General features: G+C 44.7%; 1 protein-coding gene across 4 annotated transcripts in view; it reads right to left on the bottom strand.

Moving 5' to 3' along the window:
- SYNE2 (spectrin repeat containing nuclear envelope protein 2) overlaps window positions 1–25,472 on the bottom strand; it is a 181,876-nt gene that overhangs the window by 14,382 nt on the left and 142,022 nt on the right. For all 4 annotated transcript variants that reach the window (XM_071557344.1, XM_071557346.1, XM_071557347.1 and 1 more), the window contains 9 exons: window positions 24,974–25,168; window positions 24,104–24,229; window positions 22,097–22,252; window positions 18,336–18,494; window positions 17,193–17,359; window positions 5,147–5,309; window positions 1,519–1,706; window positions 1,214–1,364; window positions 169–351 (listed from right to left, as the gene is read on the bottom strand). In XM_071557344.1, the coding sequence (XP_071413445.1) occupies window positions 169–351; window positions 1,214–1,364; window positions 1,519–1,706; window positions 5,147–5,309; window positions 17,193–17,359; window positions 18,336–18,494; window positions 22,097–22,252; window positions 24,104–24,229; window positions 24,974–25,168 (1,488 nt within the window). The remainder of the gene's footprint in view (window positions 1–168; window positions 352–1,213; window positions 1,365–1,518; window positions 1,707–5,146; window positions 5,310–17,192; window positions 17,360–18,335; window positions 18,495–22,096; window positions 22,253–24,103; window positions 24,230–24,973; window positions 25,169–25,472) is intronic.

The raw sequence follows: 25,472 nt of genomic DNA, 5'->3' as shown, positions 1-25,472 counted from the left end.
CAGGTTTATGCCATGCACTTGGTGGCCTATCCAGAGCTGCTCTCCCACACTGGTAGCTCAAGGCACAAACCAACACAAGACAGTTGCTCCGGGATATGCTTTGCTCTTGGGTAATTCCTACAGAAACCTCCAAGTGCTCCTCACTCTCTTCCTGCACTGTGCAACTACCTTGAGTCTCCTCAGAATGGAGGCGACTCGTTTCTGGAGGTTATCCCAGCGCTGGTTCCCCTCGTGCACCATCTGCTTGAGCTTGCTGGCGGCGTCGGTGCGGTTCTCACGCGCCAGGCGCCGGTACTGCTTATTGATCAGCTCCAGCTGCGTCAGGCGCTCGTGGATCTGCCGCTGGAATGCCTGCAAGGCAAAGCAATGCACTCACTCCCTTGCTGGTAAGAGAAAAGATGCTGATGATACTATCCACCAAGAGAGATGATGACCTCCCCTTAAAAACAGACCTTCCAACTGCAGGTTATACTCAGAGGAGGATCCCATATTTTAAATCATCTGCTCAGGTGTAGCTCATTACGAAAAGAAAGAAAGAAAATAAATATCAACCAACAAAGATCTCTGCCTATAAAAAGCAAATCTTTAACTTATAAGGAGGATCTTGTCAGTTCACAGTATTGGGTTCTCCATGTTAAAAAAAACCTCTGGAGACAAATAGATCAGTCAGACATCCAGCAGTCACAAACAGGTCAAATTATTTATGTTCTCTATATCATCAATGCAGGGCGGTCCTGTGGTCTAAAGGAGAGCACTCTGGACTCTGAATCCCAAGGTCCCGAGTTTGAATCTCAGTGGGGACCATCCCCTGGGCAGTTAAAGCCTCTCTGCCACCCCATCCCGTCACATCTCAGATGCTCAGCAGGGTCAGCCCCGGTCAGTACCGAGTGCTGTGACAGTGCCAAGGACTTCCCTGTCACTGTCCAAGCTCGCTCAGCCGTGGCAAATGGACCCTTAGGAGTTAAACAGTGGGGCCAGTTCTGCGCACGCTGTACCTCACCTAAAAAATCCACTGTGCAGGCTGGAAGGGCACACCCACGTGGGGAGAGCCCTGCCCAAATCTTCGTTCGTGAAGTCTGGCCATACATACATACTTCACCAATGCCAAATTAGTGTTCTCCAGTAAGCCAGGCATTTCACACAGACAGGAAGTATTCAGCAGCCTGATCATTCAGCCTGCTGCTGAGCATAAAAAAGAAGTTAAAAAATTCACCTCAAATTTCTTCAGCTCCTCCTTTGCATGTGTGTACAAAACCTCTGAAGAATTAGGCCTTGCTGCTATCGTTTCGGATGATTTTAGCCAATCTTCAAAGCGAGAATAGTCGTCCAAAAACCTCTGCCACAGACGCCAGGTCTCCTCAATTCTGAGAGTGAAAATGGAAAGGTTTTATCACAAGCCAACTATTAATTTTGGATTATTTTTTTCCTTTTGAAAATTCAGCTTGTGGCAAAAGCTACAGAATTTCTACAAAATTCTACCACAGGTTTCTTTTGGAGAGGCAAGGAAAAGAGACTTACTTCATTCGCCGTTCCATAGACATGGCACAAATGTTTCTCCACCGTCTGTCCAAGCTCCTGGTAGTCTGCTGGATGGAGTCACACTCTGTCTCATTAGCACAGGCATCAGAGTCATGGAGCAGGACTTCACAGATATTAAACACGGATTCCACCCCTGCTGTGTGCTGCTCTATGTCTCGCTGCAGATCCTGCCATGGGCAAAAGAAACCTTGAGTGGAAGGAAACATGTGCAGCTACATTTCAGACATGCCCTTTCCAAATGCCGTAGAGGATGGGGAAAAAGAGCAATTTGTGAGCCAGGAAAAGCTTATTTAGCTTTAGAAGACAGACTTGCAGGATGAGCTGTGCAGATAGACAGGCTGAGAGGCCAGGACACCACTGCCATGCAAAAAGGGACTGTCCAGCTTTGATTTCTCTGTCTAAACTCAATCTCCTCGTTAATAGTCCGGACAATTTTAACGTACATTTAAAGTCCAAATCTTACATATGTCATAAACAAATTCTTATTAATTTTGACAACACAAAGTGACTGTCATATCAGCTTACTGCACTGTAAGACAACTCCTAGTACAGTATGTGTATTTTAGTGACTGTATGATCACAGCATGAAACACAGAAACACAGCATACAGGTACCTGTCGTTACACTACTTTACTTACTCCCTCCTGTAGAGCTGCAATTTTGATAGACTGTTTTAAAGGGTCTGGCAAAAACCTTTTGTCTGATCTATGCTACAGGATTCTTCTCCAGAGCCATGACAGTCTGGTCTCTTACACTGTACCCATCACTACTCCCAAAGTCAATGTAATTGAGTGACAGGAAAAAAAAAAAAAGGCTTGTCTAAATATTTCTTAAGGAAAAGGTAGCTCCATACAATGCTACCAACTACAAATATTAATAAAATGACAATGTTCACTATATTTCCATTTTTTAAATCAATTTTTGGTATCTTTAATGAAGAATACAGAGACTTGCTTGAATAACACTAGAATAACAAACACAAATTAGTATTTTTTCTGACAACAGTGAACTGGAACTCCTATTAAATGGTGTTACTGGTTTCAGTGAACTTATGAAGAAGAATTGGTTTTGCTGTGGACTTAAACCAAAATCAGAATAAAGCAAACAAACAAATCCAAAACAGACACAGCTTGTAGTAAATACAAAAGCAGGTGAAGGAAAATATTCCCAGAAGTCAACAAGCTGCAAGCAGTTGAATATCACCCAGTGGCAACATTCAGTGGTTACATGGGTACCTGAACAAAGAGATGAGCCATAAATGGTCACAATGGGGCTTGTGGGACTTGCAGAAATGAACAGCTTTAAGGAATATAGAAGCAAAAATCTTTACAGGGATGAGAGACTGCCATAAGGAGACTAAACAGAATTTTTTACAGGTTATTAAGGATTCACAGCTGTTTCCTGAGCAAGAGGCATCAGAGTCTTCAACACAGGCTCTACAGCTGGGAGCAAGCTCCAGCCCACTACTGGTACCTGGAGAGTCTTTTCTGAATTCATTAAATTCCACTGGATTTACAGCTGTTTTACTGAAAATGAGAATTTTGACCATAAATTGGAAATGAATTCTAACTTGCACTATGATAATGTTTCTCACTACTTCAGGTCATGTCTGGGTTCAAGGAATAACCCTAGGCAGAATCCTTGCTGTTTTCCAAATGACCTGATTGTATTAACTGAGACAAACACAGCAAACTAAGTAAGGGGGCCAGAAAGATACATTGAGCCCCAAAAGGTACTTTTCCTTCAACTCTGCACAGCATTGTCCAGAGAGCCTGAACAGACTACATACTGCTGTATTTCTGCATTACTGAAACACCTTTGCCATCTTAAAATTATTATTATTCATGTTGTAATCTTTATCCTTTAATTGAGCATGCCATAAAACACCTCTGTGGATGCACAACAGTTTTAGATGTCATTATTCAAGACTGAACAGGTAATGCTTTTCCAGTCATGGATGTCAAACATAAGAAGCCTTTAGGGCATAATTCTCACCATCACTCTGCTCTTGCTGAAATAATTGTTCGATAAAACTAGGAAAGATCTTTTTACTTGTCACACTCAGATACATGTTTCTCTATTGTGGAGCAAAAGAGGCTTTTTTTTTAAATGTGGTCATTTTAGTCAGCACAGTTTTCTCACATCCAGCCTGTTAAAAAGTTACAGCAGAAGGAGTCTAGAAGTGCCCAAGGGTCTGTGTTTGAAACAGAATCCAAACAACAAAGCACTAAGTAGCTCTGAGCAGCAAATAATGGCTCTTACAGCCAGCTGAAGCTTGAATGCTCACAAGAAAAATAAATTAGTTTGGATACAATTCCTTTGTGCCCAACACTCTGCTCTGCTTGGCAATTTATCACGGCCTTTGAGAATGCAAAAGGTTTGGATGGAGAGAAAACATTTCCTTGTTGTTTACATGACCACACACACTGCAGATGAAACCATCAGAGGCACTGGGCTAAGGCTGCTGGTGTTTGACCAGCTCCTGCACTGGGGTTGGGGGGAGCCACCTCCACTCCTGTCCCAGAGCACCTGGCTCTTCCCGTGATGTCTGGGACCTGAGTGCAAGGAGAGCACTATTAAACCAGCAGAGAACGCTGCCCTCAGCTCTGGCTCACTCGGGGATCGCTTCTTAGACGTGAAAGCAGAAGCCAGAGAGAAAAGATGGGAAGGATGAGAAGGACACCAATAGGTGTGCTTAAAGGCATATACCATAAATCTTCCAAGCTTGACAGATTTATTTTTGACCCTTACCTTTAGGGCAAATATTCTTGTTTAACAAAAGGCCAGATAGCAGCTGAGCACTTTGAACCTGGGCAGACTTACAGCACAGCCCTGAGCAAAGGCTGATTCCACCAGCAAGTCTGCTTTGGAGAAATTCCTTTTTGTTCCCTGGCTCCTGGTGAGAGAAATTTACTCCAGGACTATCCAGCTCATCTCTTAAGATCTCCCTGGTGAGCCTCTGCCTTGGATAAATGCCCACCCACACTCATCCAACACCCAGTGGTGAGAGGTTGGTTCACACTTCTTGCCTCAGTAGGATTCACACACCATCTCACCCAACCCTGAGGGATCTTCAGGGCCTGCCTACTGGATCAGCCAAAGGTGCATTTGCACAAGTCCACCCTTTAAAGCTCAAACATCCTCTTGTCAGGCTTGCTCTGCTGTCTGCAAAGAGGGGATGAGGGCTGAGCTAGTGAGGGCAAAGCATCAAATCAGAGCACTTGAATCAGTCACAGCCACTTGGCAGGAGTGCAGCATTCATGCCTTGTCAGTCTAAGTCATCCTCATGTATTCTGCTCACTGTCTGTGCCCTGCCTAGCCCTTAGGAAGTCTGCTGTACTGAACTGAGCAAATTTAAAATGCTTTTGTTTGTACTTTGTATGTTTTCCTTGTGCAAAGTGGGGAAGGGAGAAGTGGGGGTAATTCAACACAATACTGAAATTACTGCAAGCAAATGAAAATTTTCCACGTAATGCATTTTGGCAGGAACATGCCATGAAAAGCAAAGAGTTAGAAGGGCTCACTAAAGAAAAGAAACAGATGACTTTAAACCAGGACTAATCAGCAGCATTTTAGTTCATTTACTCTGACTGCCACTATTTCCCACCTGCTGTTCTGCCAGTCTCTTCTGGATTTCTTGGTCATCACAGATGTCATAAACAACAGGCTTGGAAAGCTCAGACTCAATTCGGGCCAACCAGGTGCGAAGGTTACTCATGTTTTTGTCCAAAAGTTGTATAAAAGCAAATGTTTCCTTTAGTTTCTTCACCCTAAGCAAATCAGGAAGAACACTTTGTTACAAAGGTCGGCAATTAGTGGAAAGGGTGTTAGCAGAAGGTGATGACAGGCATGGCTTTATGAAGCACTTACTGTCGCACTGAGCTCCTGCCTGTAAATCAGAGCCATGTTTTAGTCAAAACCTACCTAAATTGGCTGAGCGGGTCCCTGCTTTACAGCTGCAAGGTGGTCTTGTGGGAATGATTTAATGAACCTACAGGAACAGGGTGAATTTTCATCTGCTAGTGAGCACTGGACATTTGTCCAAGTGGGAATTCGTACCACAACACACAACAGTTAAACTGCAATGGGTATCTATGGTCTGATTTTCCTGCTGTGAACTACGTTCAGCGTCTTCTTCAGCATCAACAGGCCCACGCTAATCAGCAAAAGGTACCACTTTGCCAACAGAGGCCGGATCTGCCCAAACCACTGGTCAAACACCCTGGGCAAATCACAGAATCATACAATGGTTTGGGTTGGAAGGAACTTAAAAGAACGCTTTGTTCCAACACCCCTGCTGTGGGCAGGAACACCTGCCACTAGAACAGGTTGCTCAGAGCCCCATTCAATCTGGCCTTGAACATTCCCAGGAATGGGACAACCTGCTCCAGGGCCTCATCACCCTCTGGATGCTGACAGGAGAGGAGAAGGCCTGAACAATGACCACTATAGAACTTGCATTGCCATGACATGAAAAGCTCTTCTAAACATCACACTGGAATGTGCAGAGGTGTGCCAGACTCTCCTGATGGGTGAAGAATTAAAAAAAACAATCCTGAAGGGGGAGAATATCCAATGGCTAGAGAGACTCATGCAGTAGACAAGCAAATGGACCATTGATATACTCTTCTTACAGGTGTTTGTATCACAGTTCACAAATTGCAGACAAACTTCCTTATTTCCAGCCTTGACAGCATATTCCCATGTCAAAACCCCTTAACTTATCCAAGTAGCATGCTTTTATATTTTGGCAAATCTGTCCCCACGTGTTGGAGGACTATCTGCTCAACTACCTCATTGCTCTCAAATCTTTCCTTGAAATTCTCATTTATTGCAATTCCCAATAAAAATAACTAAGAAGGCAACACCAGGGTGACACTTATCTCTATAGACTTAAGACTTATTTCAGAGCTTGCCATCTAGACCTTGGTAGTTAATGCAGGAAAAAAACCAAAAAAACAGACCATGATTTCTATCAGATCTTTCTTAAACACCCAGATCACAAGATGAGATGAGCTGCACCAAAAAGCACGTATTTATCCCCATGAGCTGCAATGCTCTATGCTGCAGTACCATAAACATCAACACTGCAGATACCAACATCAGGTGAACTCCTTCCACCCATGTCTCAGGGAAAACTTCTTAGCCAGCATTGCTTCCCTGTGCTGTTCTCCTGTCTGCTTGCATCCCTCTCATCTCTGGTTATGTCCCTCTGCCTTGGGATGGATTTTTGGACTTTGGATGCCATTTGTAAAATGCTGCTGCCTGCTCTAGCAACTACCCAGATAAGCCTCATTACTTAAGTCAAGTGCAGCAAAAAAGTTTAAGCATGTATTGTGAAAAGGCTGAACCATTTCCCATTCATTGGCCACAGTGGCTGGGAACTGTCACCTAAACAAAACCAGCAGTGGGACTGCAAGGGCAGCTTGTAAAAGGGGATCACTGCATGTCCCATAGCAGAGGGGAGAGCTGAGGAGTCTGAGATAAAGCCTAATGCACTTGGCAACACCAATGCTGTGCAAGCTGGGTCTGGGGCAAGGCAGAAGGATGTGATCTCATGTAGTGCAGGCAGGGACAGATTATGCAAGACAGAAGTGCCCTGACAGGGCACCTGGATTCTGGCTTCATGCACAGGACCTGCCCCTTCCTTGCAAGGAAAATGGGAAGTTTCCTGGCCCATTGGCCTGCCTGCTGCCAAACTATCCCAGCAAATTTCAGAGGAGAGGGGTCCAGACTGCCTGTAATTGAACAGCTTTTGCAGCTGCCTGTTGATACAATGACAGAAGATACGCAGGACAGCTAATCTATAATAAATATGCCACTCTGTAAGCAACAACTGATCTCATTAGCAACCTTAAGGTAATCAAAGAGGAGACACACGTCAGCTAGACACTTGATTTGAGGTAAAGCACTAGTGGAGGAGATGTGGGAATGATCCTGCTGGATTTGGTCAGTCCTATTGGTTCCTGTGAAGGCAGAGAGTACAGCCAGCAAATCTGGGGTCTCATAAGGATTAGCAGCATGAAAAGCACATTCTTGCCCCAAAAGGACCAGGTGGTACTTTCAGTTGCTTTACAAAGAGGGTGAGAAGAGCACAGACCTACCCTGGAACTCCCTGGAAGGTATTTAGCAACTCTGCACACTCCATAAAATTAGTATTGTCTGATTGATATAACCCTGCAAGCCAGCCTGAAGGATTTGATCCAAGTCCATGGTCCACCTTGTTCCTGCCTTGCACCCACAAAGCTGCCAATACTGGTATAAAGTGCAAAGCAGCTGCCTCTGCCCCTTTGCACTGATTGTGCTTTCCACTGCTGCAGCTGATAAAGAGGAAACCAGTGGATGACAAAAGCATTTAGCTGCTCTCACTTTCCTTATCAAGCTTTTTGCAGAACTCTGCTCCCAAGTTCACCTCTGTACGCAGAAAGCACCTGGCTCTGAAGCAAAGAGCTGCTATATAAATCTTCCTGGTTCTGTTTCTATTAAGTGGTACTCAATGAATATGTCTGCAGCATTTTCTTGTGCCATCATGGGCTGGCAGTAACTTAGCCTGGAGAACTAATTCTTCCTTCACCCTACTTGCACCAGTAAATTTGAGTCTGTCTGGTTATGATGCTCAGTAGGGCCTGCGACTCCTCAGGATGCGTGGTCCACCAAAGACAGGTGACTCAGGACCCCTCCTCCCTAGAGAGAAGGGACAATGTAGGCTCTCTGTTGAGCACTGAAGGGAAGAACCATTAGAAGAGCCAGGCCTGAGGAAGAGTCTGAGACAAACATCAATGCTGTTGCATTGTTAACTCTGCATGATTTCAGACCAGTTGGAAGGAAAGCAAGGCTTGGTTGCTGCACTGTCCCAGCCTGTATGCTGTGGGAATTTATTCTCTGCATATCCTATGACATTTCCCGCTAGTTCCTTGGAAATGTCCCTCTGGCTACTTGCGAGAGATGCACATGCTGGGCCCATCTGATGCCACAGCTGACCTGCTGAGACCACAGCCTGCTGTGCTGCTCAGGATCATCTCTGCTTCCCATTCCTAAACTGCATTACGGAAAAATTCACAGGTTGCAAAACATCTTCCTTCAGTCTGCATTTTGTGTAATAATAATTGCATAGCCAAGGAAGTCCAAAGCAAAACCAAGGGATAAGAGATCATAGATGAAAGTCTCTAAGACTGAAAGCACACTTGATAAATTTAAAAAAAAAAAAACAGTTTAAGAAACCAAGTGTGGTTTTTTGCACCATCATTCCAATATTATTTTGGTAGAAATCACTCTAAATTTCCAATTATGGATATCACCATAAATATGTGAGTCTTTATCTTCTAGTGTTACTAGAAGCAAAGTCTCAAACAGCATCACTGTGGTACTAGGAGGAGCTTGTACTTACTTTCCAGCAATTGCCATTAGACACACAACTGTAATTAAGTAATTTAATCTGTTACATATTCTAGGTAGAATATGGCATTTGTCAGTCATTTAATCACCCTTAATTCTCTAAGTCATTCATCTCAAATTTGAGCTAAACAGCCAAAGAAGAATAAAAACCTAACAGAAGTTCACACTAGGGTAGTGTATGGGAGGGCTGCCTTGTCCAGATATTCACATTGGCTCATGTGCTCTAGTCAGCACACAGAGCCCAAGCTAAAGGGCAGGATTTTACACTGAAGAAATAGGCAAAATGATGAAAAACATAAGCATCCTCCTTGAGCAACCTCAGCTTGCACAGAAGTCACAGGGAACTGCCATTTCTCTGTCTACAGCTCAAAGACAAAAGTAAAATAAACTCATTACATCCATAAAAGTCTTACATTTGCAACCACCATTCGCAGATGCACATCTGCACATTGCAAGTATTCTTGCAAATCACCTGCTCTTTGCCCGACACAAAACTCATAAACTGCTTTGAGATGCATCCTGAAGGGACCACTTGTAGGGAAAGACAGCACTGCTGGGAGCTGGGTGGGGGTGCACAGTGCAAGTCTCCAAGTCCAGGGGATCAATCACCCAACACAGAATTAACAGCAATAAAAAGTCAAGTGCAGCAGAGGAAACCAGTTCCTCCCAGTTAGCCATAGGGTGGAAGGTGCCACCACTCTTGATTGAATTCTTCCTCTACCAAGTGTAATTCTCAGGTTATTTGATCAAAGAGGCAAAATTTCTGTTTACTGAAAAAAGGCCTGCATATCATTGTTCATGTCCCGACGAGAGCTCACCTGCCACCATCAACATGCCTCCAGTGGCAAAAAAATAGTAATAATTTAAAAAATCCAATAAATATCACCAGTAGTCTAAAAAAATACCCAACAAACTCAGACTTGTCCTTTGCAATGGGCCCAGCTAAAAAAACACCCTGATTCACAACAGCACTTGGACACATGCATAAGATGCCTGGGATAAGCCAAACAAAGCCAGTTTCTGAATGACTTAATCTTTACACCAAAATAGAAGTGGCAGAAAAAGAACAAAACTGGAAGATTAAAAACTGGCTGCAAAAGTGAAACAGAAGGACTAACTGACCTGACTCGAGATTGGATTTGGGTCTTAATACCCTCAATGAAGTTGCCAGCATTGGGTTACAAGAGAAAGACATTAAGCTGTCTCAGGCTGAATCATTGTACAGCTCCAGAAATACACATAATATTTCTAGTAACTACTCAGAAAATATATAGCAGTAGAAGGATTTTCCAGGTTGACTGAAATGTATTCATATAAACAGAAATACAAAATGCCTGTCAATTGCATTGCCTTAGATGTCAAAACGCTGCAGAAAAAGGCAGGGGAAGCTCAAATAAGATAAACAGTAACATTCAAATTTTATTGTCTGAAGGAATGAACAACATTCTGACATCTATTCCAAACTCTCCTTCACGAGCACAAATGTCATCAGAAAAAGGGTCGGTGCATTTGTTTGGGAGGAGGAGGGGCTGGAACTGCCCTGCCAGCTGACAAGATTGTTTACCAGCCGGTAACGCAAATGAGATGCACAGAGCAGGAAACCTTTGTTAGGCGAGTTGCCGGGGTTGCTTAACAAAAGACTCGATCTGGAGAGGTGATGCCAAAGGCAAATCTTAGGCCTTCTTATAAAACACAAGGGCATTTCCCGGCCCATGCCCGGCCCTGGTACCTCGCCAGGAGCCCCATATCCGTGCGCTGTGTGCCGCGGGTGAGCCGGAGGAGGCGAGTCCAGAGGTTGCTGTCACACATCGCCGCCGCTTCGGGTGCCAACCCCCAAACACGGCTGGTTTGAAGCGAGAGGCCCCTGAGCGCTATTCCTGCTGCTAACACGCCGCATCTCCCACTCATCCACTTGTCCAGGGAGACCTGCAGCATCGCATCGCCTCCCTCCCCCCGCCGCCGCCGCCGCTCCCACGGACCCCACCGGCACCCGGCACTTACTGTTCGCACGAAAAAACCATTCCTCAGCCTGCAAATCCCAAGCTGCGAGGGGGGACCGTCTGTGCGACCAGGCAGGCATGGAAAAGGAAACCCCTCCTCCACAGATGCCCTATTTATCCGCCGCTTTAGCATCCCGCGTGGCGGGGGGAGGCTCGCCCTCCTCCTCCTCCCCGACCCCGAGCTGGGGAGACACCGGAGCTCTCCCCCATTTTAACCCCTACGTTTGGCGTTGGTATTTTACCTGGCAAACGGCCGCATCCCTCCTCAGAACAAAACCACGCCAGCTTTATTCTGACACAAGAGAATTAGCACATGAGGAAGCGCACGCCGGGCGGCTGCCTGCGGCTGGCGACAAAAAGGATGCGAGCTGGAGCCTCCGGCACCGGGAAAGGTGGATGCAGTGCTTATTTCTTGTTCAAAAGAGGGATTGGAGCCTCAGACCCGGATGATTTACGGCAGAGTCGATTTGAAGCAAACCCAAGAAAACAAGAGCATGCACATCCACGCACAGGCACCACGCACAGATATATCCTTACTTCCCCTGCATTCTGCTTTCTCGCCTTAAACATTATATCCCAGGTATTTAAGTGCGAATTAAATCTCCCACACACTGACCTGTCCTCTCTTTAACCTTCCAGAGCAGGCGGAAGGCCTCCAGTGCAAATAGCCTGTTATGCTGGAGGACAAAGTAAGCCCTAATCTTCATTTATGATATCATTAGTTTGTGGAAAAACACACTGTCATGTTTTCTCTGTGTTATGACTGCCAGAGATCACGGGGTGGGAAAAAAAAGGCGGAAGTCAGAGAACCTTGGATTACAAGTCACTCCCCATCCAGCCAATATCAGGAACAAAAAAATAAAGAAGTCAGGCTAATCCCACGAAAAATGCAAAGAATGATTTTGAAATCAAAGGGTTTTCAGTATTCAGATAATCTTCTGCAGACCTGTGTTAGCTTGCCTATCACTCATATGGCAGGACACACAGTGCCTGGGAAGACATGGCACACCAGGAGAGGGCTTTGGGCATTGCACAGGTAAATCATGCCCAGTCACTTCCACAGTTTAATGTTAAAGTCCAGGGTGCTTCAAAACCATATTTGAAATGGTAGGTCTGAGAAAAATGGAGAAATAACCCCCCCAGCTTTACAGGCAGGCCCCAGGAATGGTGACAGTGTGCAGAAGGCAAGGACTCCCTTGCACTGCCAGCTCCCCCTGCTCCTGGCACACATTGCATAACCACAATAAGCTCAACCATCATGCCTGATACAATAATGAATTCTGTCACAGCCTTTGCACCAAAGCAAAGCATAATCCTCAAAGGACAGAGAGAACATGGAAAGAAAACAGGTACTTTCTGAGTGAGATTTCAATTATCCATATTTCTTTTTACCAAAATAAATACAAGAATGAGATTTTGCAGTGGTACTGACACAAACCAGTACAATTCTGCTGGACATTGCTGTATCATTTACCTGGGGGCCTCTCTGCAGCATATTTTGCTTCCCTTGCCATGCAATATTGATCTGCAGCAATTCAAGGAGACCTTTGAACTTGGAGTGCACCCACACTGACTGTGGGCTGTGACAGGGGAGGACAGCACACCAGCACGTGGTGCCTGAGGGTCTGCCCTGCCAAAGGGTGAGCAGGGTGGTCAAAAATAGGTGGTATGAATTTACTCCCCAAACCTACCAACCTGGGGCCTGCTGCTGCTGGATCAGCTTTTGGGGCAGCCGAGCCACAGTGAGGGGGCAGGGAAGAGAGAAAATCACAACAGAGCAGAAGCTTATTGGAACTCAGTGGACACTCAGCACGGCACAAAGAGATGTCACTGGAGAGCTTCAACTCCTTCCCAGTTTTTCTGCAACCTGAGCAGCTTCAGGTTGTTTGGGAATTTAAGCCCCCAGGGTATGTGGGAAACCAGCTGAAAACACTTCGAATCTCCCCAGTTTGATGTGGGAGGGAAGGGCTGACTTTGGTTGTGGCAGTTTAAGATTCCCGGGCTCTGCAAGGACAGCTGGCAGCTTGCAAACAGGGAAAACACCCAGTTGCCAAAGATTCACATTTTAAAAGAATGAGAAGGCACATTTGACCTTGCTAGCTTCCCTGTATTTTCATGCTGGCATTAGAGGTTGCAGTCATCTGACCCCATTCTTGCTACATCCATAAAAACTTTGCCTTTCTGCATAAGACTGAAAACAGGGACCAGGCCTACCAAGTAAGCAAACACGCGCCACTGTGCCCACACAGCCAGAGCAGCTGAGAAATGGCGTCCTCCTTCCACAGCTCAGCAGCAGTGGCAAGAGCTGCAGGATGCCCAGAGGTAGAGAAATGCAATGTCAGTTACTGTAGAGACCAATCTGCAGACCCAACACTGCTGGAGGCAACCCCTGATGACGGCTGTAATGAAGGCTCAAGCACCATGCAAACACTTTGCACAATCCTAGGCAGTGCAGACACCCTCTTGTGACACTGAGGTGTACTCAAGCCTGACTGCAGGCACAATGCAAACAGCAGGGCAGAAGGAAAACATTCCCCATTGGGCTAGGAAGCAAAGTGTGGAGTAAGGATCACTGATCCATGGGACAGGGAAGGGCACCAAGGAACGCGGCTGTGCACAACACAGTTTCTTGGGAATTCCTGACTGTTAATGCATGGCTGGGGAATGCTGCTCCAGAGCATGCTGGGGATGTAAAACCCACTCCACAGGTTTTTGCTTATCTACTATCCATGTGCAGCCTGGCCACTTCTTCTCCTACTGCTTCAGCAACAAAGGCAAGAGCCTTCCTGTGTCCATTTTTACAGTCAGCACAAGGCTCCCTTTCTGCCTGTTTGTTAGTATGTTTGTATTCCCCATCCATCAACTAGGACTTCAGCAGGAGAAACACCCCTGGTAAGAGTATCTTCTGAGCTGAACAGGAATTCATTGCTCTCCTTTCCAGGCATGCTAATGCCTTGATGGTTACTTTATCCCATGAAAATTAACATTTTGAGACGCTTCCAAGTTTGCAGCCAGAGGGGGGCTTGTTGCAACACACGCGGCAAAGCTTTTGTCACTGCACAAGCCAAGCACAGGCATACAATGAAAGTGTTAAGTCCTGCAAGTGCAGCCATATGGCAAATCTGAGCTTGTCACCATGAACTAAGAGAATCACTTCAAGGACTAAATGGGGAGCTCACCTAATTTGTCCATCTGTCCCAGGACGTTTATTGGTTTAAAAAGGTGAAATAAGCTATCAGGAGGAATGCTCTGCATTGATACATTGGCTCCAGGCGTGTTTGGTTTCATGTTGCTATCACACAGCCAGACACTGCACTACAGAAAAGGTAAAATGCTGCTCAGGTTGCAGGGTCAGCCATGGAGTATTAGCAACCACAGACCTGAAGCTGGATATAAATCTCAATTAGATTCCTTTGTGGACACAGGTTATTTTATACTCTTGAACCACAGGATCAGAAAGTGCCTTTCTACAAGATTCAGTGCCCAAAATGAAGAATTGGCTTTGAACACACAGCTATTCATTATACATTTCTCCCTCTGCTCAGTTAATTGGTCTGCAGTTCGCTTTCTGCCCAAATCTTGCCCTGTCATGAAGACACTGTGAAATTTGGTCCTTGCTCCTGTGATGATGGGTGGCCACTGAGGGCCCAGCTGCAGTGGGGCTGTACTCCCACAAGTATGAATAAAGGCAGTAGCTCGTTGTGTGTTTAACAGAAATTGCTGAAGTTGTAGTGCTTGTCAAAAAAAAGCTTCAAGTGGTGGCAGATTCGGCACTCAAAAAGAGAATTTACACTTCAATTTACTTGCCACAGCTACTGATCTGAAAATATAGGAGCAAAACCACCTCCTTATTTCATGGAAGTGGTATGAAAATAAGTTCCTACAAGTAACTTTTTTTCAGGAGAAAGATAAGATTTTCTCCCCAACAGTCAAATTTATCCCTTCTCTCAGGCAGAATTCCCCTACCCTCAAATCCTCTCAAGGCCCATTGGCATTCCTCTCCTGAGGCATCTCCTCCATTCCTCTTATCTCCCTCAAGGCATGAAGGAGCGCCCAGTAAAAAGGGCTTTGCATAGGTATGTTGGCATGGCAGGGTTGTGCAGTGCTGCAGTCTCTCTTCCTCAGGGCCACAGTGGGTGCACAGCCCCTGTACCATTCCCTAAGGGGCTCCAGCCTCCCTGGAGCCAACCCATCCTACTATCCACTGAGTTGGTGATGGCAGTTATTCGGGGTGGTGACAGGATGTCTGGATTGTCATGGCTCAATCCAGCAGGAACAAAGGAATTCTGCTACTACTCTCTTTTTGTGTGCTTTTTCAACACAACATAAATATAATTTGTTTTTACTGAAAAGGAAGGAGACAGTCTGTCAGCATGGAGCATCCCAATCCATGCTCACAGGTCTGGTGGTGATTTATGACTGAGCAGCCGAGAACCACTGAGCTGTGAGCCAAGCCCAGGCAAGGTGGATGAGGTGAGGGAGGAGATGTACACCCCTGCTGCAAAACTCCGAACCTCCATTAGCACTAAGTGCAAGAGGACCACGGGGCTGCCTGATAATCTTGGACCACAGAGGGAGCTGCTTAAAATCACTTTTCCCCAGGCCCTTTTCAGCTCATTACTCTGGTCCTGAGCAGAAAATTAGTGGAAATCACAAGTAAAAACTGGCATATTACAGACATTTTGGGATTAAGAACACAGGAACAATCATAAAGCATCACACCAATTCCGCAGTAGCTGCAATATCCACTTAGGCATCAAATACTGGCAGTCCTGTTGATGCTGTAGGCAAATCCACACTAATGTACCTCAGAGCACCACTCTATGCTTGTCTGAAGGTAAAGATTTAAGACATCTCAGGTGGTAAACAAGTGCTCTGTTGTCACAGTACTGAATAAGACTGCCAGATCTCTCTAAATATACCACTAGTTCTTTAGAATATTCTCCCAAAGATTGCTAGAAATGTGCCACCTTTACCTCAGTTTTAAAATAGTGCATTTTAATCTGCTACAATTCAAAACTAACACACAGCAAAACACAAATGATCATAAAAGTGTAGTAAAAGTAACACAGTACCATCAGATGAGAACGGGAAAAGTGTTGCTGTAAAAGTGAAGCTTCCTTTTCTGCACCAGATCGAACACAAAGACACCTTGAGATAACCATTGCAAGACTATCTGCAGTGTCAGACCTTAAGAAGGCACCTTCTGCTTAATCATTCACGGCTCATGTGTCACCATGAATTCAGATCTCATTCCTGATTAAGGCCCAGCACACTTAGCACTACATTGTCACAGCACAACCACCCGCCTTATCTGTCCCAAATGTCAACTCGGCAACAGAGCTTCTGAGTGCTCAGAGAGGGGGACTGCAGGCAAAACAGAGCCTTGGGAGAGAAGTTTAGCCAATACTAATTTGATGTTAGCCTTATTATTTCTGGATTACTAATAAACTCAGCAGGGGGTGAGACCAGCCCAGCATCCTCCTGCCAAGCTGTGGTAGAAACTCAGAGATAATAATGAAATGGGATCGTCTCAGTAAGGCTAATACTAAAATGATCATGATGTTCTTAACTCTGTCAAATATTATAAAGATGCCTAATCCTTTAAGAAGTCGTTGCTTAGACTATGCAGGTTTTTGTTTTGATTGCAACTGATAGCATTTTCCATTTCACCATCATACAAAAGATCCTAAATTTAAAAGAAGCTCATAGGTATTTCCATTGTTTTTAGGAGAGAGACTGAGTGAAGAAACAGCACTGATATTAAATGAAATTCCATACACTTTTGAATGCAAAAAAGGAACATTAACATTATATAAATCTGATTGTATACAGAGATAGAATAGCATCTATTCCTAAATTCTGTGCATTCAGACATAGGGTGAAATTGAGGCTTGTGTGAAAACAGGAGGCTCTCCTAAAAAGCCCAAATGAACTCATACCATACTGCCTCAAAATTAAGTTGCACTTCAACACATGCAACAGGGAGATCACTCTGACTCTTCCTTTTACAAAGCTCCCATCATTAAAATTGTATTTTATCTGAATTCTTGCACCCTGCCCTCTACCATTAGCTAAATGAAGACATCTGGTGTCATAATACAGCAATAAGTCATACTGGAAAAGTATTCACTTCAGCTTGACTCTCGATAATAAATTTCAACAGAACTGAAAAGTCATGTCAGTTTGTTTCTAGTGGTGAAGGACACAAGCCTCTGACTTTTCTCTCATATAAAACATTGAAAATAATTTTCTTACCGAGCCCCAATGACATCAAAGAGGTGCTGCCAGCGATCATTGATTTTGTTAAGTTTGTCATCTATTTCTGCAACTCTGCTCTTGTTGCTAGCCTTGATTAGCTGATCACCCATTTGTTTCAAATGAAGCTTATTTTCACTGAACAGGTTTATTTCTTCCATGCAATCCTGATAAATATACACAAACATTGCTTAATTACAGGGCAAAACAAAACAGTAACACAAAACAGCAACCCAAACCAAAAAGATCTGTTTCTTTTCCCACACCTGTGGGGGTGTTTGCGTGTGGGTTCTACATTAGCATGTACAAGTCTTTCACTTAAAAGAAGAAAACCTCAGTGAAGAAGCCCTCTCACAGTGATGGCACCATGAAAAAATAAGCAGCTTAAGGACTTGCAAGTGCTAGGAGTAAGTACTTCTAAAAATAGTAATTAAATGTTCTAAGTTTTCTGTTTTCCTGATTTAAGGTAATTTTTCAATGAAGCTACCTCAAAAGAACCCAAATTCAAGTCTAGGATGGCTCTATCTTGATGGTATTCTTAGGCAGAGGAGATCTAGGATTAGATATTGAGACCTTTTAGTCATGAGGAGGAACACAGCAGAAAAATAGTGGTCCTGTTTAAAATCAAGCGAATACAAAAGTATTAGAAAGCACTAACTACCACAGGGAAGGAGCAGAATTAAGTTTTATTTTTGGCTGTGGAAACTTTTTGCTCACCTGTTATATGCCTTACCCTGTCCTTCAATCTTTTTTTTGCCCTCTGACTATCAGTTTTGTAGCTGATGGAGGTGGTGAGAGCAGTGAGCTGCTGCCAGGACACTGCTGATCCCCAGCAGGGAAGGCACTGAGCAGTGCTGTGTGTGCACATGTGCCCCAAAGCCCAAACAGCCCATTCCCCCACTACTGCAGCTCACTCTCCATGCCTAAATGCACTCAGGTGGCATTTCTGTTTTGCATTATGCTCCAAGTCTGAACATCAAGAAGATAAGAGCCAATGCTAGAAAAGCTCATTTTCTCACAGAAGCCCATACTTGTTGGTTTCATATCATGTATCACTTCTAAGAAGCAAGGAACAAATGAGGAATGGCGTCTCTATAATGAGCAACCAGACTGCAGTGGAAGAAAAGTGACATTGCTGCTTACCTTCTGCAATTTGTCTATCATGTCTTCAATGCTGACATCTGCAGTCTGCAACACTTTGCTTTCCATTTGTACCAGCCACGAGCACAGCTCCTTGTTCTTTTCATTGAACACGATCCAGGCGTTGAGCCTGTCCTCGATCTCCTGCTTCCGCAGGGACACCTATGGAAAAGCACACATATTAACTTCCTGCAACAGCTTTCTCAGGAAGGAAAACAGCAATTAGAAGCCTTCTAATTTCTAGTCTGCATTTGATCATATTCCATTTAGCAGGAGCAGTCATCAGGTATCTCTGCTTTTCTTTTCAAAGCAGTAAGTAGGTTGTTATTACATCTTATTTTGGATAGCAGGGCAATAAGTTGACAAGCAAATTTCAGATTCTCTCCCTCAGAAGAATGAAACTGAGTGGCAGCTTTAAAAATAATGTGCTTATATAATAATTTAATGTTGCTCAGTGAAAACCTAAAAATGCCAAACAAAGAAGGAATATACAATATATAATTACTACATACTGTTTAGTATGGCCTTATATACAACACAAGAGAAATAACACCTTGATAAGTTCTTATTTTTCTGCCACTGTAAGAGAAACTTTGCAACTCCTGACTGCAATTACTTTACCTCTATAAAAGCCTCTCTCTTTTCTTTCTATTTGCTCACCAGTTCTTGAAGAACTTCCAAAAAACTCAGCATCAAGAATCTATCCTTTTCATTTAAAACTATGGATTGTTTTTCGGCCATCAAAATTACATTTGTCAGAACTGATAAACAAATTGTCTAGACAGAAACTGAGGTCTGATATTGCCTGAACCAGCAGAGCTATTATCACTGCTCCAATATCTCAGAAAGAGGCAGGGTCACTCATACTAATCGTATCTATTTCTAGCCCAGGGGTCTTAAATATGCATTTGTATTAATTTACCTACTTCTGTGGATTCCTGTACTGAGATATATGGGACAAAGGAAAGGAAAAAAAGTACAAGTTCTTCTGAAACAAGAGAAACAATCCCTCAACCTCACCAATAAACTTTGTCTAAAAGACTGAGCATAATATTTTGCTTGCCTTGGCTGCATATGGCCACTCCAAATACCACCCCATGGCAAGAAACACTCCCTCTTCACACCTCACACGCACAACTCCTCAAAATTCCATTACTGATTCTTCTAGACTAATCTCTAATGCTATTTTGTACCCCAGAGGGAAGTTTAGGTGTTCAGTGTGGAAGCAAGACCAGCTCCATGTAAGACCAGGATCAAAAGAGAAGGCAGCAAGCCATTTCCCAACAATATTGCTTTTGTCTTTTAAATTCTGACTTTTTTTTAAGGAGGGGATGGAGAGGTGAAAAGTGATTTCTGAATCCTTCATGATGATCTAACCAAAGAGATGAGCCTGAAAGGACTGTCTTGGGACATGATGAAACAGGCTCCAGAGCTTTCCATGGGAAGAAGTCTGGACATATCAGAGAACTCAGAAAGTCTCTAGGAGGGTCTCTGCTCTGGGATGCTCCTTTGTACCCCCAGAATCAGAGGTATGAAGGGTAAACTCACCCTTCCTCTATGACTTGCAGCATCTCTCATGTGTGGGGATGAGTTAATTTGGTCAGTGTAAGAACAGACTATGCATGTCAGTAAAGCCATCATTAAATCCTGACATGATCCCCATGCCATTTTTACCTGCTAAGCAAAGGGCAAAGCAGGATTTTGAGAGCAAGAAGCACCTTTTAGCTGGGTAAGCAATACAGACTGGGATAAAACAGGAATGACCCAAGAAATCCCAGACAAGCTTCTAGGAATATGAGCCCTTCAAGCCATTGCTTTGAACACTTTCTCCTTGGACCAGCTGCCCTGGTACCATCTCCATTTTGCATCCACAGAACAATGCAGGAGTGGAACGTGCATTCCCGGGGAGGCTAAAAGAACATCAATGCCCATGCCCAAACTGTTTGCTGGTGTTCATTGAGATGGGAGGCTCGCTGACATGAATAGTTAAATCTGTGACCTACATGCACCTTGCAAGGGCAGTTCTGGAAACGCTAATCCCTGGAGTGCATCTGCTCCCTCTGTGTGTTGTGTGGCTGCCCAGCCGAGCACAGGCATCTGCCGGTCCGGCTGCAGCGGCAGCTGTGGCCGCGGCCCACCCTTTCACCTCTCTGTATTTATTCTGCAGACTTCTCTTCACACAATACATCTCGACTCTGATTTGTAAGACCAAACACAGCAGCTGTGCTAACAGCAGAGCCGGCAAAGTCTGTTTTGCTGCCCTCCTGTCCAGCGCTGAGCACCAGAGCCGGCTCTCCGGAGGCTCATTAGGGCTGTGCAAACATTTCAGTGCCTTCCTCCACTGCAGCCCCGAACAGATTCCTCCCACTGCAGACTCTGTGTGCTTAACACAGTCACATTAATGTCACCTCTTTCCTCTCTCTGAGATGGACTGAACTAAACATTGTTCCCTCAGGAAATTAAAATGGAAATTCTGAGTAAAATCTGAACTTAAATTACTGCAGGAAATTACTACTTGGATAGACTGTAGTAGGGTACATAAAAAAAAAGCTTAATTTTCAGGGCTATTCACTACAGTGGGGACAGCAGGCTTCAGCAGCTCACCAAAAAATGAAAAACATAAAAGTTCTCGCATTTATAGGCTTAACTACAGATTTCCATTAGGAAAATGGTTCAGGCATTGTGATTTAAAAATAATGGCCTGTATTTCTCAGGAGGGGGGAGGATGTGTCTGGAATTATTTTCAGAGTTCAGAAGCAATAACAGAGAAAACACTGGTTGTAGAGTAACCGTCCAGCTTTAGGTAAAGATACTCAATTCTTCTTTCTCATTGCAGTGCAAATAATTAACCCAAATAACTATTTCATCACAACAGTTTGTGAAATAAGCATAGCTGTTCATTACTCTGGCAATATCCCCACCAAGACTGCTTCACCTTTGCCTGAGTCAGGGTTAGAAACAAAACACTAACTTGCTTCCATACTTCTTTACAAACTGTAAAATAAAGCCATTGACTTGTGAGTAGAGAGAGGCAAGAGTTTGGCCTGCTGGTGTGTAGAGCCAATCCTGAGTAACTTAAGACCCCGAATTATTTTACTTCTTCCAATCCTGTTAAGAGGGCAAAGTAAACACATACTCAAGCTGCATAATAACCTAATGAATCAAGTCCATGTGACTTTGCTGTAAATGTTCCCCAGCAATTTCACATGCAACACCGAATTAAGTGTAATACAGCAACAAGCCACAAAAAATGCAAATAGCTCATAGTATTTTACTGCTACAGAAAAGACAAGTCCCTTCTTAATGTATTTAAAACCAAGAAGTCGGTATTTAAACACATTTAAGTTTTCTTTATCAAATCTCCTTGTTTTAACTTCCCCCTTCCTTTCCCTGCTCCACGCCCCCAGGCAATTCCTGTGCTCATCCCTCCCCCCATCCATCCCTCCCGTTCCTCCCTCCCTCTCTCCCTCTGGCAGCCCAGAACAAAGGCACCTATTCCACAAACAGCAGCATCTGGGCTCTGTGCAGTTCGGCACTCACCAGTTGCAAAGGGTTTGCAACAAGAATCTACAGCCTGTGTCCAGGACACAAAGGGCAAACTCCAGCCGGGGTCAGCTGCACCAGGAGAAGCCCCATTCCCACCCAAAACTTCCAAAGTGAGCCAACCCCAGGGGAAACTCCATCTGCTGACCCACTGCCCCTGTCCTGCCCGGGCCCATAGATATACAGCCCGCTATAAGCCCCCAGAGGAGGTGAGGACTTACCCGCAAGCAGAGCTCTTCCCACTGCCTGTGCAAATGCTCCACTTGCTCCTTGAGCACCATCATGTCCTCGGTGAGGATGAGGTGTGCCAGCTCCGCCTTCATGGCCTGCAGCTCCTTCATGTCGTGGGCCCAGTCTGCCAGCGACTGCTCCAGCTCCTGCATGGAAACGCACCAGCACAAGCCTTGGCACTAAGCTCCTCAGCTTTCCAAACCTGCTCGCTAATCCCCTGCCTGGCCGGTGGGGGAGGAGAGCAGGGAATGTGCAGCCGCCTGTGCCACGCTCTCCAGTGGGGCTGGGCTGGCCGGGGTCCCCCTGAGCCCACTGGGGTCCCACTGGAGCCCCACTGGATTCCAAGGCTGATCCACTGGTCCCACTGGTGCATCCAAAAGTGCCAGAACGCAGCCTGGCCACTGCAACTCCCCATGCTCCAGGGCAGCCTTTGGCATTTCACACCCAGGCTGAAACATGCCCACTTCTTTGGGGTTTCTGTTTTGGGCAAGTTGCTTTCCACCTGCATGTGCTCCAATTTAAGGTTATTTCTTTAAAAGCTAAAAAAATAAAATCAGTTCTCTTCTTTAATGAATGATTTCACAGGCACTTCCTCAGATTTGTCAGGAATGTCGATCTTTTAAATTGCTCACTCACAGAAACATGCTCTGTCTTCTGCTTTGCTCCCCCAACTTCCCTTTCTCTTTATAATAAAGTTACACATTTTCCTTAACAGTGTTAAAATTGTCACCTAAAAAGCAGAGGCACCACTACCTGCAGCTGGGAAATGTAAGACTGCACAATGTCCTAGGTCCCATTGTGCAAAGAGGCTGCTGGGAAGTATCACTGGCTCATCTAACAAAAAATTTCTTCCAGAGAATCCAATTTATCTCATTTTAAAGGGAAAAAAACATGTGAATGTTTGTATCAGAAGTGTGCTGGCTCTAAGCCCTGTGAAGATTTTCACAGGTCTTTTTTCCTCAACAATCGAGAAAAAACCACACAGATCAATCTCAGACTAAAATTTACCCCAGCTCACAATAAATTACTGCCTACAGATGTGCACACATCTATTTCATGGGACTTTGCTAGCCTCATATAGGGTTCAGGACTGACAGAAAACAGCTTTGTTCCACAAAGAAGTGAAAACAAGGAGAGGAAAGGAGGTCCCTTCTCCTCCATAACATTTTGGTCTTTATTTTATTATACTGTGACATGTGAGAGCAGCATCTGCACTGGCACTTTCTGACCCTGACACCTCTGCAGCTGAATTTCTCTTACTGGAATAGGAAGCAGGAGCTGTGTGCTGCCATCCCACAGATAATTCAGGGCTGCAGCAAGACTGCTGCCGTGGGAAAAGCAGCCAGCACTCACAAAGAAGATTTCAGACAGCTGATAATGAGTTCAAAGCCTTGGCTCATTAATAAGCTTATTTGTTCCCACTACATAGGTCAACAATTCACTTCATAAAAGGATGATGAAAGACTGACCAGTCCAGACAAATGTCTCCTATCCCTTGGAAATACTTTTCACTCCATTTAATTTTCATGGTGCACTATGGGCTGCAAGGGATTTTGCCACTCCCTTACGCTTAATTTTCCTTCTCTGTAATTATTCCCAGATCCTGCAGGTGTGTGTGGTGCTTTGCAGACTTACAAGGTCTCTTGCCTGAGGAGCTCCCTGTCCAAAATGGATTGGAAAACAAAAAGGGAGATGCAGTCATAGGGACAGCAGCCAAATGAGCTATGGAAGTTTTTTCTCTTTTGTTTGAGAAATTACTTGTTTCATAAATTCAGACTGTAAAGGGAGCACAAGCAGAAAAGAAGTCCAACCATTACTACTACTCCTCCTTGTAATCTTCTTGGTCAACTGGACTTGCAGATTAGCAACAATCAGGATGGTGTAAAAGAGAGAAATTCAGTGTCACTGAAGATCAGGTAAGAGGAAGAACCAACTTTAGAGGGATGAGGTCTTGTGCAAAGATAACATCTATTTAAATACAATATGGCTGTTCATACCTTAATGTGTTCCTTGGCTTTGTGGAGCTCTTCATGTTCAACAGGGAGTGGATCTTTTACTTTCTCCTTTAGCTCTTGCAGTCTGCTTTCCAATTCCTTGGTTTGCTTTTCAAGGCGGTCACAAGTCTGACCCAGGGAAGTATAAAAGGTGAGGATACTTTATCCTGACACATTGACCCACATGGATATGTTACAAAATAACATCTTCAACGCACTGAAGTTATGAATCATGGGCTCTGGTTTTCTGAATTTCCTTTTTTGATACACAGTACCACCCACAAGGATTTGGTGCTTGGATTTAAGCCTCTGGTATTTAAGGCTTGCCTTGCAGAGCGTTTGTACTCATTTTGTTTTGTTCAACCCAAGAGGCTTTAAGCACAGTTTTTGGACTGGGGTATCAGTATCAGTAACAGTACTCAATTTTAAGACCAATCTATTTGCTGCCTAGCCATGACAGCAAATTCATTGCTCTAAGGAAAAAAAATATGACTGACCCTTCTGTTTAGAGGTGCAACAACAAGAGGAGCAACAAGTCATGTTAACTCTAAGCTAAATTTTAGCTCAGGCTTCACAGCCCAAAGCAAGAGCAAGCTCCAGACCATGGGGAGCATGAGAACAGCAGGAGCAGGAACATCCACTGTAGCAACAAATGGATGCCAACTCAGTATTCTTTGGAGAATCAGGGGACCACAGTTTTGGCTTCTCACAAGCCCTGATGACACAGACAGGCCCTTCCCTTGGAGCCCCTCTGGAGTGGGCAGCAGCTCAGCATGTGCCTTGTTGCTGCAGAGCTCAGCCCTGGGGATTGGTGGGACAGGGAAGCCCTCGAGACCTGATGCCAGGGAAGCAGGTGGGAAGGGCACAATTTACCTGTAGGGTGCCACTGAACTGCATCTTCTTCTTTTCCAGCAGGGCCTGGGTTTTCCCCCAACGCTGCTGTAACTGGCTGAGCTCCTCCTGGAGAGCAGCGCTGGTCTCGGCATCGGAGACAGTGCGCAGCTTCTCCCCAACGTCCATGACCAGGGTGTACATGGCCTGCCACCTCTGAAGAATCACTGCCTTACTCTTTAAAAGCAAAAAAAAAAATAAAAAGAGTTTCTAAGATGTTCTTAGGAAGTTACAGAAGTGCATTCCTGGTATTGCACTTGGGAAGATGACTCAAAGAGAAGTTTCAAGGTACTGCTTTGTTCATACTCGAAGAAGAGCAACAAGCTTGGTGAAGGGACTTGAGTGCAAGTCCTGTGGGGAGAGGCTGAGGGACCTGGGGTTGTTTAGCCTGGGGAAGAGGAGGCTGCGTGGCGACCTCATCACTCTCTACAACTCCCTGAAAGGAGGTTGTAGCCAGGTGGGGATTGGTCTCTTTTTTTCA

This window comes from Pithys albifrons, chromosome 6 (genome assembly GCF_047495875.1).
Source record: "Pithys albifrons albifrons isolate INPA30051 chromosome 6, PitAlb_v1, whole genome shotgun sequence".
In the NCBI taxonomy this organism is placed as follows: domain Eukaryota; kingdom Metazoa; phylum Chordata; class Aves; order Passeriformes; family Thamnophilidae; genus Pithys; species Pithys albifrons.
The sequence above is the reverse complement of the archived record's forward strand: the minus strand, read 5'-3'. Positions and strand labels throughout refer to the sequence as shown.